Source organism: Diceros bicornis, chromosome 18 (assembly GCF_020826845.1).
Source record: "Diceros bicornis minor isolate mBicDic1 chromosome 18, mDicBic1.mat.cur, whole genome shotgun sequence".
NCBI classification, from domain to species: Eukaryota; Metazoa; Chordata; class Mammalia; order Perissodactyla; family Rhinocerotidae; genus Diceros; species Diceros bicornis.
The window spans coordinates 16,659,802-16,681,599 of NC_080757.1; the positions used below are offsets into that span (position 1 = coordinate 16,659,802).

Genomic DNA, 21,798 nt, shown 5'->3' on the forward strand with positions numbered 1-21,798 from the left:
ACAATAAATACTCTGTACTATGGAGTACTATGCAATCACTAAAAATATCATAGCTCTCGATTAAATGACACAGAAAACTATTAAAACCTGCTAAATGAGAAAAGCAAATTATAAAACGGTATGTAAAGTATAAACTTATTTTAAAAATGTATGCATAAAAATAAAGACTAAAATATATCTATTAACTGGAATTACGGGTGATTTAAATTTTCTTCTTTTTAAAAAATCTGAATTTTCTTTAATGAAGGTGATTTGCTTTGCTCATAATGAGAAAAAAAATCTCTTTTACAAAAAAAGAAAGATGTGCTTTAATTATAGGTAGAAAGCGAACCTGAGGATTTCTTAACCATGGAGTTCTGTGGGCCTCCTGACATAGATCTACATTTTAATGACTGAGGAAAATGAGATCAGATTTGAGGACTGTTCTAGCTATTTCAAAATGTCTTTGGGGGATAGTCATGCAGCCTCCTAAATTGGTGTGTGTTCACAATCTTGAAAGCTAAAAGAAATTACATGCCAGACTGTAAGGAAATTTAATTTGTTCAGTTTCTTCTTTCTTTTTTTTTCTAAAACTACCATTAATGGGCAAAAATCTAAGTGTGTCTGATTTTGGACAGAGACTTAGATTCTTGGAAAAAGGACATAGTGAGGAGGGAACCATGGGACCAATTGTCCCTTTTAAGGAAGCCACAGAATTTTTTTCTTATCCTACATCTAAGGCCATAATCAGACATACTAATTCTTAAGGATTTACGGAATTTACATTTAAAAAACAGAACTCTTCATATTTCCACCAAAGCATTCCAAATAACTACCTTTTCAATAATCAGGAGACTTGGTTTGATTTTTGACTTCACTGTTATAAAGCTATATGGCTTTGGGCATATTATGAAAAAGAAAACAAACACACCCACCAGAATGGCAATTTACTAGTTTTCAGGGAGAAATATGCTAAGCAGACGGGAATACTTGGGTTGGCTGCTCAACCCAATTTCTCCCCTGCAGGAAAGTCATGGTGTCAGATCAAGAACAGCTGAAGAGCAGCGTCTAACAGGATGCCTGTGAATGCTTGAAGAGCTCATAATCAAGTAAGCATGAACGCTCGTGTGACACCCACAGTACCGGACACACACTGACTTATTCCTCTTCCGCTTGTAGGCAAGTTACTTAAGCTGATTTTGCTTCAGTTTCTACATTTGCCAAAAGGACTTACTCTCACTCTTTACATATGGTGTGGTAAAATCCCACATAGAGAGAGACCTGAGTTTGAATCTTGGCTCTGCCACATGCTAGCTAAGAGATCTGGGACAAGTGACTTAACTTCTCTGAGTTTCAGTTCTCTAATCTGTGAAAGGGAAAAGGAAATAACATAGCTACCGTATAAATTCATTGTCAGAATTAAATGACATAATCCATTTGGGTGCTGATTCCTGGTAAGTGCTCCATAAGTAACTTACTATCGTCTCACAGAGCTCGTCTAAGAAAAGAATGCCACATGGGAGGGGAAAGTGGTTGGAAAGGTGACTTTGACATAACTTATCAGCAACACTACTGTAATCTCAAAGTTACAGTTTCAGAGAAACCACTAAACTCTCATCATATTTCAGTTCCTTCACATGGGCCTGGCCTGTTTAAGGCTCTTCCAGTGTATTTTCTACCAAACTTGGCCACTCTGTGTTTTCCTCTCCTTTTCCAGCAGCAGGGCTCTTGCCTGTACTCAGGGAGCCAAGAGCTAGATATAGGGCATTTCCTATCTCTGACCTCTCTTCAATCAGCTCCAGGATGCTACTTGTTGAAGTAAGAAGCCCTGCGATTAAGCACCATCAAGGAGCATCACATCATCCTCAAGAGCACTTGTATGCACCTCAAGATCTCAAGAAGTCGTGATCCTGCCATTTCCTAGAAAGACACCAAAGTCTCCTACCCCATGTCCACCAGCTCAGTCTGTCAAATCTGTTCAGTAGAGTTATCTATGCCTCACTTTGTCACCATTCTTTGGTCAAATGGATGTCTACACACTTGAGTTCTTTCTTCTTCCTGCCTTCTTTACCTCCACAGTCATTCAGGAAGTACTTACTGTGAAGCAAGTACTGTGCCATGCCATGGAGATCCAAAATGAATAAGATGTAGCCCTCAAGTTGTTCAAAGCTTAACAGGGGAGATAGAGATAAAAATAATTGTATAACAAAGTGGAGCGGTAGTCTAGGTACTGTGGTGTCTTGAGGGAGAAAGACACTCTGGGTGAGAAAAAAAAAATGGTGACATTGCAAGAGACTCAAGAGAGCCACAAAAATGTTGAAAAAGAACAAAGTTGGAGCACTTACACTTCCTGATTTTAAAACTTACTACAAAGCTACAATAATCAAAACAGTGTGGTATCAGCAGAAGGACAGACATATAGATCAATAGAATAGAATTGAGAGTCGAGAAATAAACCCATATATCTATGGCCAACTGATTTTTTGTTTTTAAACAATTTTATTTATTTATTATTTTTTTTGTGAGGAAGATCAGCCCTGAGCTAACATGCATGCTAATCCTCCTCTTTTTGCTGAGGAAGACCGGCTCTGAGCTAACATCTATTGTATGGTCAACTGATTTTTGACAAGAGTGTCAAGACCATCCAATGGGTAAAGAATAGTCTTTATAACAAATGGTACTGGGACAGGTGGATATCTACATGCAAAAGAATGAAGTTGAGGGGCTGGCCCCATGGCCTAGTGGTTAAGTTTGGCGCATTCTGCTTCGGTGGCCCGAGTTCAGTTCCCGAGAGCAGACCAATACCACTCATTGGCAGCCAAGCTGTGGTGGCGACTCACATACAAAACAGAGGAAGATTGGCACAGATGTTAGTTCAGGGTAAATCTTCCTCAAGCAAAAAGAGGAAGATTGGCAAGAGATGTTAGCTCAGGGTGAATCTTCCTCAGCAAAAAAAAGAAAGAAAAAAAGAATGAAGTTGAATCCTTACCTCAAACCATATACAAAAATTAACTCAAAATGGATTCAAAGCCTAAATGTAAGAGCTAACACTATAAAATGCTTAGAAGAAAATACAGGTGTAATTAGATATGACACCAAAAGCATAAGCATTAAAAGAAAAAATATAAAAATTAGACTTCGTCAAAATTAAAAACTTTAGTGCTTCAAAGGACATGATTAAGAAAGAGAAAAGAAAACCCACAGAAAGGGAGAAAATATTTGCAAATCATATATTTGACAAGGGGTCTAGTAGCCAGATTATAATAAGAACTTTTACAACTCAACAATAGAAAGACAACCCAATTTAATAATGGGCACAGGATGAGAACTGACGTTTCTTCGAAGAAGATATACAAATAGCCAATAAGAACATGAAAAGATGTTCAATATCTTAGTCATCAGGGAAATGTAAATACAAATTGAAATTACAATGAGATACCACTTCACAGCCACTAGAATGGCTATGATTTACAAAAAAAGTGTTGGTGAGGATATGGAAAATTGGAACCCTCATACATTGCTGTGGGAATGTAAAATGGTGCAGCTACTGTGGAAAACAGTTTGGCAGTTCCTCAAAATGTTAAACATAGAGCTACCCCATGACCCAGAAGTTCCACTCCTAGCTATATACACAAAAGAATTGAAAACATATTCACAAAAAACTTGTACATGAATATTCATAGCATTATTCATAATAGTTAAAAAGTGGACACAACACAAATGTCCATCAACTGATGAATGGATAAACCAAATGTGGCATAACCACACAATGGAATATTATTCAGCTATCAAAAGGAAAGAAGTACTGATACATACTACCTCGTGCATGAACACTGAAAACATTAGGCTAAGTGAAGAAAGCCAGTCAGAAAAGGCCACATATTATACGATTCCATTTATGCAAAATGTCCAGAACAGGCAAATCCATAGAGACAGAAAGTAGATTAGTGATTGTCAGGGAAACGGAGAGTGACTGCTAATGAGTATGAGGTTTCTTTTTGGTGTGATGAAGATGTTCTGGAATTAGATAGTGGTGGTTGTGGGCCTTGTGAACATACCAAAACCCACTGAATTATACACTTTAAAAGGGTGAATTTTACTCGGGCCAGCCCAGTGGCACAAGTGGTTAAGTGTGCGCTCCCCTTTGGTGGCCCCGGATTTGCAGGTTTGGATCCCGGGCGCGCACCGACGCACCGCTTGTCAAGCCATGCTGTGGCGGTATCCCATATAAAGTGGAGGAAGATGGGCATGGATGTTAGCTCAGGGCCAATCTTCCTCAGCAAAAAAAAGAGGAGGATTGGCATCAGATGTTAGCTCAGGGCTGATCTTCCTCACACACACACAAAAAGGGTGAATTTTGCAGTATGTGAATTATATCTCACTTTTTAAAAAGAGGGCAGACAGGGGCCGGCCCCACGGCATAGCGGTTAAGTGAGCACGCTCCACTGCTGGTGACCCGGGTTCGGATCCTGGGTGCGCACCGACGCACCGCTTGTCAGGCCACGCTGTGGCAGCGTCCCACATAAAGTGGAGGAAGATCAGCACAGATGTTAGCTCAGGGCCAGTCTTCCTCAGCAAAAAGAGGAGGATTGGCATAGATGTTAGCTCAGGGCTGATCTTCCTCACAAAAAAAAAAAAAAGAGGGCAGACATTTGAACTGGATCTTAAAGGATGTGCTCCTTGGAGAGACAATAGTGGGAAGAGAATTCTAGGCAGATAGAATAGAATGAGAAAAGGCACGGAAGCCGCGAAAAAGGAATGCATTCAGGAAAGTGCAAGTGGCTGAGGCTGGAGTACAGGTATACAAACAGGAGCGGCAGAACAAACAAGGTAGTGAAGGGACAAATAATGAAAGCCCAGTGTGTGAACCAAGGAGGACATGGGGTGCCTTAATGAGAATGAGGTCTTAGCTCAATCTATCTTGTCAAAGAAACCTCCTTCCATCAACTCAGAATCATCTAACAACTCCACTCCACTTCGGCAAGCCCAACACTCATTTTCTCACCATTTATAAAATACATTTATTTGCAGCATCAATTATTCTAAGTTTTCTCTGCACCAGAATATAAGGCCCTGGCAAGCAGCCCTGTTTCCAATCTTGACTATGTAAGTGCAAGTACAGAGTACCCTGTGGAATTCCAAAGATGTGTGATGAGACTGGCAATTTTGACAAAGCTCTGAGCTTTCCTAATTTTATAAACCTTTGCTCATATTGTCACTCTGTTCGGAATGCCCTCCTAATCACAAATTTGTTCAAAACTTTGCCATACTTCGTGGTCTATTTCAAATGCTACTTCCTTACAACGGCTGTCTTTGCTTCCCCACCTGATATGAACTCTCTCCTCTTTTAAAGAGGGAGTATTTCGCACTTTTCTTATGGTACTGATTTCCTCATACCTCATACTGCAGTTATTTGGGCATTCCTCTCATCTCACACCTCTCTTACCCCATACTTTCTGGAATCTAGGCACCTGGGGATAAAGTCCGTGTCTTTCCCAGTCTTGCAACTCCCAGCACTGTGCTGGGTAGAGTTTGAACTGAACTATTCAACTAGCAGCAAAAATGATGCAATCAGACGGAAATAAGCATGATCACAAAACAAAAGTTTTTACAAATCCTAGAAGAAACTATACAAAACAGGACGCAGACACAAATAACAGAGAGTGTACGTTGAATCAATTTGTGACCGCTTGGCTTGTTTATATCTGGTCATTTTCATCACATGGATTTTATTTTCTAGAACTCCAGAAGACTCAGACAAAGAGTAATGGCCTCCCAGCTGCTGCGTTCCCAAGTCTGTGGTTTTCCTGTGATATAAACAAAAGACTCTGGAGGTACCGTCTCTGTTAATATTTGCTGGTGTGGGTCTGGGGGAGAAATGGGTGGGGGAGTGGGGGGAGTTTGAGGGAAATCCACCTAATGAATTGACAGTTCATATAAGCAACACCTGGAGTGCTAAACCCCCATACAACTGTTATTTTACTGAAAAAAAAATCCACTCTTCCTTTGGTAAATGTAAAAATTCTTTCACCAGCTGCATTCCAATCTGAAATGTGTGGCAGTTCAGGAGAGATGGCAGCTGGAACAGATCATATTCAGGATGCAGTGAACATTCACCAGCAGCTAGGGGATAATCAGAGCCCAAGAACGAATCTTCAGAGCCATGTTCCTTTAAGAAAATGGGTTAGACTCAGTTTGCCTGCTCAGAGTGTTCTGCTTGTGAACATTGAGAATACTGGAAATACACATCCGCATCTGCTTGGCAAAACGATCGGCCTTTTGAATAGAAACTTTGTGACATCAGCTACTCAGGACTCCCCACTTAGCTTCATAAAATCCTGATGCTTAAGTTTTGGTTTTAATCCTATTTTTGTTAAATATTTACAATCTACTACAAAACCAAATTCAGACCAAATGTCTGCTTACACAACCTGGTGGCATGGCCCCTTCTCCTGACAAGAGGGAAAGAGGACCTGCATTTATTGGCGCCAGGCCAGGCACTCTCCACATGCTCCACCCTCACAACACCCTGGGAGGCAGGTATCCCCAGTTCACATACCAACGAGGTAACTTGGGCCCAGAGAAGTTAAGTCATTTGCTCAACACCTCCAAAGGAAAAAGGAGAAAAGTTAGGTGTATCTGACTCCAAGGCCAGTGGTTCTTTCCACTATACTCTGCTACTGGCCACTATGCCCCAGAGAAGTTTTTCTCCAGAATTTGTAAGGATGCCACAAGAGTCTATGACCCTAGAACAGGCATTGGTAAACTTTTTCTGTAAAGGGCCAGATAGTAAATATTTTAGGCTTTGCGAGCCATACGGTCTCAGTTACAATTACTTAATTCTACCATTGTAGCACAAAAGCACTCATAGATAATATATAAATGAAAGAACACGGCTGTGTTCCAATAAAACTTTATTTACAAAAACAGGCAGTGGGCCAGATTTGGCCCACAGGCTGTAGTTTGCTGACCTCTGCTCTAGAAGCTTCTAGAGTGGGCAGCTTCATGTTATTTGGTTTAGAAATCAATAAAGAACTGCCTATTTCCAACTAACATAAGAGTCTTCTATATTCTACATGGTCTATGCACTTAAGGAATTTACATTCTTTTGAGAAGAAAACACACAGGCACATAAAAGCCAAATAGCAACAGAAGGCAGCATGTGGCAAGTGCCAAAGGAGGGGACTGATGGGCCATCATGATATTAGAAAACCGGGGTCCACAATCTGATCATATAATCCTGCATTGGCACCACAAGTCAGAAAGAGTCAAAAAACCCTCTCAGTGGGCAAGAATGAAGATGAGTCAGAAGTTACTACTGTAAGCACTGACAAAAACACCCACTCTGGCAAGACCACATTAAGGTTTTCAGCAGGTGTCAGATGCTAATCAAAGACAACACCTCCTTTAGACTTACCCAACACACCTGCTCCCTGTCTCATTCTCAAAGCACAAGCAATTGACCTAAGGTGCAAGATACACTGAGCGCTTCAGGAAACTCCTGGAGGTCTTCCATTCTCCTCCCAGCTGATACTTCAAGCCCTGAAGAAGCGACAGGCAAGGGCTGATAGAAACCATCTGGGGTCACTCTTGGAAGTCCAGGAAGAAGCCACTTCCTAAAACCTTACCTTGCTCATGGCAGTCAGGGCAGGATCGCAGGCGGCATCCAGATCCTGCACCAGCAACTGAATGCTGCTAGAGATGACACTGCAAATCAGACAAACACTGTGGTCACCACTTAAAAAACTGACTTTTTGAATGACCGATACAGCCCCTTCCAAAGGTTTTAGGCACCTGCGTAAAAATTAGATTCATCATTTCATCAGAAAAGCTCATTTTATTTCAAAAGGAATTAATGGCAATGAGGAGCGTTTTGGCTTTTCTTCATTCCTGCTGCATGTCCTGGTCTTATTTGGGTGTGTCTCCACTCAAGACAAAATTCCATGGCTAGTCTCCCTAAGCACCACGCCCAGAATCCCTCTTTGCTTCCTCCTCCAAAAGTACCTGCTTGCCCAGAATGTTTAAATCAGGACTTGTGAAAAAAAAAGTTGAGAAAAGGAGAGGAAATGACCTGAGAATTTTGATTTTTCGTCAGTAAGTGCTTGACGTGAAAGCTGAAGCTCAGCTTATCCCAATCTCATTTAATGACCACAATAAAAATACATAAACACTACAAGGTAACATCAAGAAGACTTTACAGTTTGAACTTCTTGGACAGACCCCCTCCCACTCCAAACACACACCCTCCTCCCACCCCCGACATCGCTAAAAACAGGCTGCTTACACTTTATATTCTAAAACACTGCAAGTGGGGCTGGCCCTCTGTGGATTTAAGGGGGCAGATAGAAGGCAGGCCTTGGACCTGCCCTTCCTACAGGGATGGCCAAGGGAGGATTTCTTCTCTTGTTCTAGGCAGTGCAACAATAAAGACCCCATACACTAAAAACAACTGCATCTGAGGAGGCAGAATGGCAGGCGCTGCACCAACTTCTAATGCTTCTTAGTGGCTAGTGGAGAATAATCCTGATCTAATAGAAGGTCCTGGAAACCTCTTAGGTTCTGTAGTGACCTAAAGCCAACAGCCTGAGACATGCTGCTTTGTGAAGGTTAAAGGGTAGGCTTTGAGCAAACACGTGCAAGGTACGTACGTGCTGAACGTGTCCATTTCTCCAGTCAGATTGATTCGTTCAATCAGGCTTACATCGACTTTTTCTTTGAGTTTTTCTTCTAGCTATTAGAAAATAAGAGAGAAAAAAACATATTTAATCATTACCCAAAGGTGTGCCATAATAATAACACTTAACATTTACTGCGTTTGATGATTCAGGTACAATTCTAGGCACTTTTCATGTATTGACTCATTTAATTCTCACAACCCTTTGAGGAAGATTCTATTATTATCCCCATTTTACATATGAGACAATGGAGGAGGGACCTATCCAAGATAGTAAGTGGTAGGGCCGAGAATCAAACTTCCTCCAGAACCTGGGCCCTTTAGCACTGGGCTATACTTGTTTCTTATGACACAGTGACAATTCATTTCACTAATTTTAAAAAGACCCTGATTTTTAGGATACTCCCTACACAGTGAACTTCAGGCTTGCTCACCAACATTGGAAGCCTCTGATGGTGGATGGCAGTAAAATCAGCTCAAGTATTCACTGAGTGCTACTATGGGCCACCCACTGTGTTAAGGTGTTGGGGATACTGAGGTAAACAAAAGAAACAGTCTCTGCCTTCATCGGCCTATAGCCTAGGAGAGAAACACTGGCCATGCTCCCAGCTGCCTCAAAGAAAAATACTACTGACCAGGAATTCTAAATATCTCCAAACACCGGGGAATTGATTAATCTAGCACTCCCAAACCCATTTATCACACACACTCATTTGTCTTAAATTTAAAAATGCTCTTAGGGGTGTATAAATTAGCGTAAACTTTTTGGAAGACGACTTATTTAAAAAGCAAAAATTTAAATATACTTAAATAAAATTTAAGTCAGCAATTTCAAATCTAGAAAAGCATTTCAATGAAATAATGAGAACAATGTACAAAGATATGCAAGTATTCTTTGCAGCATTCATTAATTCAACCAGTATTTACTGAAGCCTATTTTGTACCAGGCTCTGTAACAGAGTAAGGCAGTTACTCAGTGAACAAAACAGATAAGATTCTGTTCTCATAAAGCTCACATTCTAGTGCTGTTTATATTATTGAAAAACTGGAAACAATCTACATGTATATATATATATATTTTTATAATTTTATTTATTTATTTATTTCCCCCCAAAGCCCCAGTAGATAGTTGTATGTCATAGCTGCACATCCTTCTAGTTGCTGTATGTGGGACGCGGCCTCAGCGTGGCCAGAGAAGCGGTGCGTCGGCGCGCACCCGGGATCTGAACCCGGGTCGCCAGCAGCATAGCGCGTGCGCCTAACCGCTAAGCCACAGGGCCAGCCCTACATGTATATTTAAAAGGGATTGATGAAACAAATTACAGCACAGGCTTACAATGCTTAAACTCTTCCACAGCCTCTTCCTATTACACTGAAAATAAAATCCAAACTTCTAACCATGACTTGGGTCCTGTCTAGCTCTCAGGCCCACATCTTGCTTTGCCCCTTGCCTGCTTGGCTTGTTATACTGACAGGTTCAAGTCCTGGAGACACCAAGGTCTTTTCCCTCTCACACTTCACACGTCCTACTTCCTCTCCCTCAGACACTCCCTGCTCACTCCTCCTAACCAGCATCCTTGCTCTGCTGTCCCCCAGCTCCCAACCCCTCCAAGCTCCTCACGTGGCAGTCTCCTTCCCACCCCTCAGGCCTCTGCTTCAATAGCACCTCCTCAGAGAGGCCCTCCTTGACCACTTGCCACTACTTCAGTAGGCAACTCCCCAACTAGCACTGCAATATTTGTTTCCTTCCTAGCACTTACTACAGAACTGAAGTTACATCTTGGCTTACTTATTTATCTGGCTCCCCCATTAGTCTAAGTTCCATGACAGACAGAAACTTTGTTCACCACGGTTAGTTAACACCAAATACAGTGCCTGGTACATAATAAGCGCTTCATAAAGAACAAGTAAATGGATCACCCTATGCAAGTGTTAAGTGTAAAAGTGTTACAATTAGTGAACCAATATTGATACATTAGTGGCATTGTTTTTTAAATTCTATTTTCTAATTCTTCATTGCTTGGATTCTTAAGTCTCTTTGGTTTCTCCCTCCATTTCTTCTCACGCCCCATCACCCCTGCAATTTTTTCTTAACGAAACTGGGTTGTTTGCACTGGAGATTTTCCCACAGTTTTGATTTTGTTGATTGTATCCACAAGGTACAACATGTTCCTCTGTTCCTTGTATTTCCTGTAAATCGTAGTTTGATGTAGAAGCTTGATTAGGTTCAGGTTCCTTTTTTTGTTAGAACACTACTTCACGATGGAGCACACTGCTTCTATCAGGAGATGCATGTTTGCTTGTCTCTCTTTTTGTAACGTTAGCAGCCATTGAGGGTCACTGCTCTGATCCATTATTCCATTAGGAGGTATAAAAGAATGATATTCTATCTTTTCTTCTTCATTTATTAGCAAAAATTCTGCTATAAAGAGATACTTCTCATTGTCAATGGTTTGGTTATCCTGAGGTACGAGTCAGATAGGAAAGGCAGTATAAGACCTTTCCCTTTATTTACCAGTATTCGATTCATACCAGTGGTTCCTTAGTATCGTCAAAGGTGATAACTGAATTTAAAAAAATCATTATAACCAAATGGATTTAAACATATTTGATGTTTTCAATCCACTATAGTTAATATTCTTACTGATGTTTGTATGTCCCATCTTTGACCAGTAGAGCTTATTCAGGTTGGCTCCTGTACTAGTTTCCTACAGCTGCGTAACAGATCATAGGCATGCATCACTTAATGACAGGAATACTTTCTAACAAACACGTCATTAGGCAATTTTGTGGTGCAAACATCACAGAGTGTACTTACACAAATCTAGATGGTGTAGCCTACTACACACCTAGGCTATATTGTACTAATCTTATGGGACCACTGTCATATATGCAGTCTGTCGTTGACTGAAACGCCCTCATGCAGTGCGTGACTACTACAAACTTGGTGGCTTAAAACAGAAATGCATTCTCTCACAGTTCTGGAGGCCAGAAGTCTGAAATCAAGGTGTTAGCAGGGTTGGTTCCCTCTGGAGGTTCTGAGGGAGAAACTGTTCCATGTCTTTCTTCTATCTTCTGGATGTTGCTGGCAATCCTTGGTGTTCCTTAGCTTGTAGACGCATGACTCCAATCTCTGCCTCCATCCTCACACGGCCTTATTCCCTGGGTCGAAATCTCCCTCTCCTTTCTAAGGACACTAGTTATTGGATTTAGGGCTCACCCTAAGTACAAGATGATCTCCTCTTGAGATCCTTACTTAATTACATCTTCAAAGACCCTACAGTCATGTGTTGCTTAACAATGGGGACACATTCTGAGAAATGTGTCATTAGGTGATTTCGTCATTGTGCGAACATCACAGAGTGTACTTATACAAACCTAGATGTTATAGCCTACTACCTACCTAGGCTATATGGCACTAATCTTATGGGACCACTGTCGTATATATGATCTGCCATTGACTGAAATGTCCTTATGAGGCACATAACTGTATTTCCAAATAAGATCACATTTACAGGTACTGGGGGTTAGGACTTGGACATAAAATCTTTTTGTATAATAAACCTTCTACAGCTCCTGAATCCTTCTGAAATGATCTCACAGTCTTTGATATCTTTCTTGCTTTTTGTATGACATGATGTTCCAGGCTCCACCTGTACATTTCCTCCCCCAGACTTGGAATTAGTCATTTCTCTAGGAATCTCTGGTTCCTTTTAGTGGAAAATGATATTTAGAGATCACAATATAGGTGCTAAGAATATTTACTTTCATAATCAGTAAAAATAATTTTCACTAAATAACAAAAAATTGGCTACATCTACCATGAGTCATCAAAATGGTCTCTGATCTACTAATACTTCTAGAACTCCTAAGAATCTGTTCTAGAAAAATAATGCAAAACATATTAAATGTTCTTTGTAGGATTACTTATAAAAGCAAAAACTTGAAGCAGGATAAAGAATTATCAAGGATACTGATAAATAATTTATGATACAGTCCCTTAATGGAATATTATATAGCCATAATGATGACGTTGCTACAAAGACATTGTAGCAACAGGACAAATGCTGATGCTATGATGTTATCAACAGCAAAAGGATATGAAAGTGAATTCAGTTAAGATTACAGCATATAAAAGTATGTCGATGAAAAACGATGGAAAGAAAAAACTCAAAATTGCTAATATGATTATTTGAGGGTGATAGGATTCGGTCATTATTTTTAGTCTTTTTTTTTTTTTGGTACCACTGTTATTTTACTTTTAAAATACTATATTTATATGTTTCTGTGTCTTTCTCTTTCTGCACACACACAAAATAGTTAAACAGTGTTTCCTCATCAAAGAACTCTGGCTTGGAGGTCCTCAGAGATATTGTTGTCCTGCTCTGGGAGTTCTTGGGGCTAAATGGTTTGCTGTCTCTGGCTTCAAGGCCAAACCTTTATAGCTCATTCCCTGTATGACTCATGTGACCACGACCCCAAGCAGAGCATGCTGTTGCCTCCACCTCTGGCTAGCTTAACTGCAACTGTGAAGTTTTGGGGGGAATACTTTTTATTTGGCTTCCTGTATTCTTGCTCTGGCTCACAGGTGCTCCAAGCTGTACTGTCTGAACCATAATTTATGACTGCTTTCCTATGATCTAGACATGTGTAAATATAAACCAAAAAAAAAGGGGGAAGAACAGAACCTTCGCCAATTATTTTCTTTCTCTTGGCCTTAGGTGAATTCCAGACCAAATGTGAAAAGGAACTTCTAATCCCACATCTAAGGCTGAATGAAAAATTATTCTGGGTCTTCCTTCTGCTAATGGGGAGATCCAGTAGAGGCATCCCTCTTTCCTGCTTCCCAGTTCCTGGACGTCAGCATCCAAACAATGGTTAGGATTGGTTAGGATCCAAACAAGGCAGATTGAGAATGCTACGTAAATTTCAGGAGATACCTAAAAGCCCAAAGGATTTTGCTTAGCCTAGTAACACTTCTGAGAATGGAATAACTGGTTGTGACTCATCACTACCAAAGGCTGGGTCCTAGTACCATTAAGTTTGTCACTGCTTTCCTCATACAGGAGACGATGCTACTGACCTATGTTCAGGAGGGCATGCCCTTTGAGTGGCTTACAGAACTCTGGGGAGGAGATCAGTCATATTTCTTGCCCAGGCTCCTTTTAACAAGGCCCTTTTATAAGATGGCTGCCTGGGCCGTCTTCTGGCTGGCCAGCCAGTTTTCCTCTATGGGAGGCCAACCGGTCTGCCCAAGGTTGTATGTGGCCTTGTTAGGACCCATACTCTTAGCTACTGAGCTAGGTGGCCCAGATGGTTCAGGAAAAGGAGGTGGTGAGTGGGCAGCCAGGGCGGCTCACCTGCTGGGTGGTGGCCAGACAGTACTCTGCTGTGCTCAGGATGCTGCAGATGAGGCAGAGCTCCTCTAGAGTGAACTTGGCTACTTCTGAGCCCTCCTTTTCCTTGAGGAGGCTGCTGATGGTCAGCCCTCCACTGCTGCTTGTGGTTCTGAGGAAGAGGAACAGGAACTAGTCAGGCTGGGACTTCTCATTTGCTTCCTGAACTGGAAACTGCACATCTTAAGACAAAGAAAAGGGGGAAGGAAAGCCTGGACATGACCCAAACAAATCCGCATACAATGAGTCCTTTTCCTATTGACCTTACCTTGACTATCATCTGTTTAAATTCTCTGACCACCAGAAACAGGAAGAGACGATTCCAACAGTGAGCCAGTAATCAGTCCTATTAACTATGATGACTCTGATACTCACAGAGAAGGCTGCTGAGTGGCCTCTCTGCTTAGCTTGGAATTTCCTGATCTGTAGAGCTCATTCAGGATCATCGGTAGAAAAAGCTGGTTCCCTAATTGTTTCTCTCAGTTAAGAAAATTCTGCACGGAAATTTGTATGTTGTGCTTGTGGAAGGGTTCAAAAGTGAATGTTAAAACATGGTTCCTGCCCAAAGAAAGCCCTGGTTGCCTCAAGAAACCAAAAAGCATCTCATCCCTTCCTACTGATCTAATCATATGTTCATAAAATGTGAAAATGCAGTTATAAAACTTCCTGCTTCCTCAACTGTGAGATTCTAATTTTTTTCAAAAGAAGATAGAATTCAATGACATTTACCTTAAAAATAAAAGAGAAATTTCTCCTTGAAAAAAATAACCCTAACACTGCCCAGTCTTACTGGTAATAAAGATTTGAAAACATCTTAATTTTTGGCACTTATAAGGGTGTGAGAACACTGGCACTCTCTTCCACTATGAGTTAGGAGCGTTAAATTGTGCAACTTTTCTGGAGTATATTTCAGGGGCTTAAAAAAATATTCAGACTATTTGACTCAGTAGTTCTACTTCTGTTCAAGGATGCTTTTTCTGCTATTTAAAATACCAAAATAGTGACCCCAAGCTAAATGAGCAATTAAGAGAATGATCAATAAGAACCTCAGAAGTGAACTGAGGTTCTTCCGTGTGTTGGATTATCATGGCATCATTAAAAGTGTTCTGATGAATATTTACTGTCATTAGTGCTGACTGATCTCTGTTGGCCTTGGCCTCCCAGATCCATTCTCTGCTCTTCTCTTCCCTTCTCGATGGCTTGGGAGACTGACCTCTAGAGACTTATCACCCAGGCTCCCTGGCCCTCTGGCTTCCTGTTGGGTTCAGCCAACAGGAGATGCAGCAGGAAGTTGGAGAGGTAGAGGAGAGAGAAGTCTGAGTAATAACTAGTCCTCCTGCTCTCCCTGCTTCAGTGTGGTCCTGGCAGTGACTGTGGCCCTCTATGACTGTGGGGCAGCCCTTCATCTACAGCATAGCTCTCAAGTGAGTTTTAAGGTGGTAACAATTACCCACTAGTGTTGGGATGCTTCAGAATCCTCTGTTGGTTCCTTTCACCTTGCCCCCATTTCTGTGAATAGTCGCTTTAGTAACAATATCCCAGCTGAGTGCACCATTTGTTTCCTGCTGTGACACTGACTAATACACAGGCAACAATGCTGATAGGATGATATTAAGGGAGAGCAGCAAGGTATAAAACTATTAGCAGTATAGTCCCAATTCTGTTAAACAAACAAAAGCACATAATCACATTATATATATAAATAAAGAAGAGAAAAATATATACCAAAAAGTTAAATTTGTTTTCTCTGGGTGGTGAGATTATAGGTGACTTTTATTTTCATCTTTGTGCTTTTCTGTGTTTTCTAAACTGTCTTGTATTATTTTGATCATCAGGATAAAAGTTATTAGAATTTTTAAAATAATTTTTATCATAGTCAAAGAAATTCTCATTGGTGAAACATATCTGTTACTTCAAATCTATTGTAGAGCACATGAATTTTATTTTCTTTCCTCCAAACAATGTAAAACTCCCATATACGACACATTTTAGGGACAATGACAGAAAGTAATTCCATAATTGTTGAATTTAGCCATGAGGATGATTTATAAATACTAAATTCCAAAGCATTACTTTAGATCTATTATTATTCTATTACAATCGAAACCGCTATATAACTAAAACATCTCTAACACTCTAGTTGAACGACCCATTTCTTTCAAGTAATAAGCAATATAACAATATTTTAATGCCCCAGAATAATACAGTTAAGTCACTATAATTAGGAGCTGTGCTATACAACCCCCCCGCCTCGAATCCCATCACATCTTTTAATGTTAGACTCTAACCAACACAGAAAGGTACACACACCATAAGAGAGACTTTGGAACATAATGAGACTGAGGGAAAAGCAGATTCATGCCTCCTTTCTACTTTTCATCCCAGGACATACTCTCATTGAATGGGACCTGAATGAAACTGCCCATTGTGTTTAAAAGTTATTTCCACCACCACCCCACTCTTTTTGCCAAGTACCTATCGCTGAAGTCATGTAAATTAAATACAGATATAATGGAACTGACTCCCTTGAGTCCACTGTGGTAAGATCTGACCTATGCTGGTGGCCATTGTGGGCATTTCCTCTTACGGTCTTGATCAGCTGTGGAATCTCATTAGAGAGGAAATAGTCTCAGACCCGTGGGAACTCAATAAGGGTGTTTTCTTCCTTGATACTCTTAGCAGTTCAGTAAACAACTTCAGACTGGATTTCCTTAAAGAGTCTCTTATTTAGGTATATTCACTTCACCACTCACTTCACCACTCAGACCAGGAAGAACAGGACTCACTTGGGCAGGTTGCCAGAGAGGATTTTCCAGGCGTATTCTCGGAGGTACTTCTGGAAAATGGTGGTCAGAGCGATCATTGGCTCCCCCGTACTGAGCTGAGAGCACTGCACCATGCACTTCTTATAGTAGACAAAGAGGTCAGCACAGCTGGGAAGCACAGCACCCCCCTCATCAGTGTTGGGCTTAGGTGGCCCCTGCGCTTTGAAGTCGGCCACAAACCGATCTATCAGCTCTCCAAGATTTCTAGGAGGAAGAAAACCTGAAATGTTATTTTATTTCAAGAAAGATAAAGCAAATGTGCTTCACTGCCATGAGTAACTCATTCCTAATGCTTTTTACATTTAAAATTGGACCCATTTTTATCAATACCATCATTAACCACCACCACCACTCCTATAATAACAGCAGCAATAAAATCTGGCATTTGTGTGCTGCTTTATACTTTTCAAGGCATTTCATGATCACATTTGACCCCAAGCCCCTGTGAGGGCGATAAGGCATTACTGGACCCTCTAAGAGATAAAAAATATTAAGGCCTAGAAAGTTTGTCACACAATTTAGTGGCAGAGCAGAGCCTAGAATCCACCTTTTAAGTCTGTGCACTAGTCCTACTACCATCTTAGTACCATCTCCCCTTTCCACAAATGAAAATCCTAAATAATGATAGTGATCATTTTCTGAACACTTATGATGTACCAGGTACTACGTTGGCGCTTTATAAGCGTCATTTCATTGAACTTCACTTAATCTTCAAAATAACCTTATGAAGTAGGTACTATCCTCATTTTCAAAAAGCAAGGTGCAGAAAAGTTAAGGACCTCGTCCAAGGTCATATAGCAAGAAAATGTGGGAGCCAGGATTCAAAACCAAGCAGCCTGGCTCCAAACCTCATGCTTTTAACCACTCTACCCTACTGCCTCCTAAAAACACAAGAAGGTTATGATGTCAGCAAATATTTAGATATCATTAATCTAAGTGTGCCCATAAGATAGATGCCTAAACAAAGAGAAACTGTAAAGAAATATTCTAATGCTTTCTTTCTCTTTTAATGTAGTTTTCTCTTAAAACTTCCAGAATCAAAGGCGTAAAAAATCTTGGGAGAAGAGAGGGCATGAACAGCTCCAGGCTTGCCCCAGGTCACAGTGGTGATGATGGTTGCAATTTTTTTCCCATTCCCCATTCAAACATCACTGAATTTGCCTCAGTCACACTGAGTCATCACTAGTTAGGACCCGGCGGGACTGTATTAATTGTTCCCCACACCGTTGTGCTGTATGAGAAATGGAAGGGATCTCCACCTCTCCAGACATTTTGCATCTTTTTAGGTTGCTGTCTGAGGCTGCAGGAATCCAGCTGTGCTTTTAAAATGTATTTACACAACAGTCAAGAAGAAAAAGACAAGAACCACACATAGCATCAATTAGCAGGAATAGGAGAAAATTGACATTTTACTCAAGAGCTTTTGTTATTGGAAGTTTATTATATACAGATGTAGCCACTCTGCCTTCAAAGAACTTCAAAGAACTTCAGGCCTAGGCTAGAGTCTGTGGTAATGATCAGCAAAGAAGGAACTCATCAGTTGACCTTGGAAAGCTCCAGGGTCACCACCCCCATTCCTTATGGCCTCTCCTGGCTTGCCTTTCCATTTAACCTCCCACCTCTCCTCCACAGTGACCCTACTCTCCCACCAGACTCACCTCAACAGCCCCCTGCTCCACCTCTACCCCCGACTCTGTGCCTTTGCCCAGATGCCACCCCTGGCCGAGATGCTCTCCTGCCCCTCTCTACTCATCCTTCAAGCTCAGCTCAGGGAGCACCCAGACAACTCCTACTCACATCAATCCTCTGGCTCAATTGCAACTTCTGTCATCTGTAACACACTGACACTTTACGTTTTTAACACTTTTCTATACAGTGTCAGGACGTCAAATATTCAAGAAACGTCTGCCCTTCTCTCACCCTGGGCTCACAGCAGGCAATGCTCATCAATAATGGCTCTCTTTTTCACTGATCTTTGGTGTAATTTCAGAAGCCTTCTTGAGACAGCACTCTAGCCAGTCACTTCTAATAAGGTGAAGTTGGTACAAAAAGGTGAAAGCTGCTTGCTATATAGCAGTAGAATCTTCTCTGTTTCAGGTATGTTATCCTAAGATCCTTGCGAGTTGGGATAATGTTTATGTTACTTCTGCTCCGCCTAGGCCCACTCCTCACGCTCATGGTGAAGCTAATCTCCCAAATACGTCGGTGCCAAATATGTACACACCCAGCTGATCTACCTCCACACTTTGTTCCTAAGGGATGGGAATGGACGGGTGGGAGGTGGACGGGGGACAGGGGCTGGTGCAGTGGAGGACAGCATGTAACAGAAGGCAAAAGCTTCCACTTGAGTATTCTTGCAAGAGATCCTAATCTCCAAATCTATAGTGCCAACCAAAACAGGGGCGAGAGCTCTGCAGTGTTTTTACTTTAACCACTCACCTAAATCCACTAGAAGCTGAAGTCAGGATGCTTACTCACCTACCTCCTATTTCAGAGCCAACCCGATGAGTAAGGTTATAAATTAATTATGATCATAGAACATAAAGAAAATTTCCACTTAAAAAACAAACTCCAAAGATCTTCCATATTTTGCAGAATGTCTACCAGGTTACTTTTGACGTTGTTCCCTGGTGCGTATGAGAAATAAACCAGTCAGAGTAACCTTCCCCTCCCTTCCACCTTCCACTCTTTGCATCAGCATGCTTCTATGCCATACAAGACATTAGAAAACGAGTAATCAACATTTCACAGAATAGAAGAGTAAAAGTTACTCCGACAGGAATGGGTAAGGTTCTTAGTTTGTACGGATGATCAATCCAACCAACTACTGACTGAGCACTGAGTATGTGCACTGCTCTGCGGGCCGCAAGTATAAGATATAAATGAATTCAACTAAAAAAAAAAGCAAAGGTTATCATTTCTTTCAGGCACCAAACACTACCCTGAGATTTGGCAAGATCTTCTTACAGTACTAAAGGAGAAAGGGATGTGTGGCATATTGACCTGTTGACTGGAATCACAAGGAGGCGCCTTTTATACCCTAAAGCAATTACAATCAAGAATGAGTTCATAAACGGCCAAATCCTGATCAAGGTGCTGTAGGGGCTAAGACACAGCATCTACCCATTAGAAGTTTTGATATTTAGATTTCAAGATAGCAATAAAATGCTAATTTTTCAGTACAGACAATATTAACAATTTGTTTTAGACAACGGAAATAATAGAGGAAACTAGAAAGAAAATTTCACAGCAGATACAGGTGAAAGAATAAAGGCAGGGAGTCAGAAGTGAGCACAGGACACAGTGTGAAGAAGAGAGGATGCGAAGGAGGAGAGTGGTTTGGCTGAAGTGGAAGATACAAACTGAGAAAAGTTTGAGCTGCAGTTTGATCCATACATTCCTCTGTATTCCCACAGTAAATATTCATACCTTTATCCCCTCACGCTGTGTACCACAATTTTTTTTGGTCTATCTTTCCCACTAGGATATAAGCTTATAAACTAGACACTGTGCTGGGTGCATTATAACTACAATCTCGTTTAATCCTCACAATAGCCCTGAGTAGAAGGCATTATTAGCCCCATTTTATAAATGAAGAAACTGAGGCTAAGAAGAATACAATTTGCCCTAGGTCATAGAATTTATTGGAGGTGGAACTTGAACTTGGGTCTGACTGACTCTGAAGCCCAGCTCTATCCACTATACCATGCTTTGATTTCAAAACTGTAAAGCACTATACAGATATATGATATTACGATTATTGCTTTTATTTACTTTCTCTCCAGCTTAAAGAAACATGTCATGGATGTGGATGGTATCTTTTACCCTCTTCCCTGTAGCCTGAGCTTTTTGCCCAAGAACTGTATAAGCATTTCACAGGGCCCTGTGAAATACTGCTGGGAGTCCCACTGATAAAATAACATAAGAATAAAGACTATTGCAGAGTGGTATCAGTAGATGGAAAGATAAAAACATGAAGAGAAGAAAAACCACACTGCAGACGAAGCTTATCTATGAATGACCAAGGCAGTTTCTTCTGGTGGCTCTGCAGTCTGCATTCATAGAAACAGTATTCTAATTGGCAAGTAAAGTAGTGATGGCGCTGGGAGAGGAAGACGGTAGTCAGAAAAAGTTGGCAAGGAGGTGAACGTGGGCAAAGCCGCTTAAGATCCCCAGGAAGTTACAGAAACTTGTTAATTCAAGGGTACTCAAACTAATTTGCATCCCTTCCCCTCCCTTTGGTTGGGGCCAAGGATTTGGCTCTGGTGTGGCCAGTGGGGTTGGGGAGCCCAGGTTTGGCTTGAGCACAACTGGGAGATGGGTTACACACAGGTAAACGGAGCAAATAACTAAATACATGGAGGATACTGGGAGCCAAGTTTCTCACTGCTGTAGAAAGTAGTTACAGACATGGAAAGGGGGAGGCTAATACAAACCCCATGGTATTAAATTAGAATTGGAAGTATCAGCATAAACTCACAGGTTTTAATATATAAACAGGTATAAAAGTAGATATAGTAAATATTTCTTAGCTCTCTCAGCTGAGAGGACCTACAAGTATGACACTCAAGCAGTAACAAACATACTGGATGCTGAGAACTTAGTATCAAGGGATCCTGGAAAAATGGATGACTCCAGGGCTGAGGTAGGAAAGTACAAGATGAGTCTGGCATATTTTGTTGTGCCAGAAAGGAAGCGCTCAAAAAATGATAGGGGCATGCAAAAAAGATGAAAAAACCAGCTTAAAGGGGTTCCAATGGCCAAATTAGGGACAATTTGAGCATTAAAATAAATAATGATGGATCCTGGAAGAGAAAAGACATTGGTGGAGAAACTGGTGAAATCCAAACAAGGTCTAGAGTTTACCAAAGAGTATTGTACCAAGGTTAACTTGCTGGTTTGATAATTGCACTATGGTTACGTA

The 21,798-nt window shown here is 41.0% G+C and overlaps 1 protein-coding gene across 2 annotated transcripts in view; it reads right to left on the minus strand.

Annotated features, from left to right (window-relative positions):
* VPS53 (VPS53 subunit of GARP complex) overlaps positions 1–21,798 on the minus strand; it is a 151,249-nt gene that overhangs the window by 31,377 nt on the left and 98,074 nt on the right. For both annotated transcript variants that reach the window (XM_058560153.1, XM_058560152.1), the window contains exons 14-17: positions 16,836–17,078; positions 14,014–14,161; positions 8,628–8,710; positions 7,608–7,686 (exon numbers count right to left, since the gene is read on the minus strand). In XM_058560153.1, the coding sequence (XP_058416136.1) occupies positions 7,608–7,686; positions 8,628–8,710; positions 14,014–14,161; positions 16,836–17,078 (553 nt within the window). The remainder of the gene's footprint in view (positions 1–7,607; positions 7,687–8,627; positions 8,711–14,013; positions 14,162–16,835; positions 17,079–21,798) is intronic.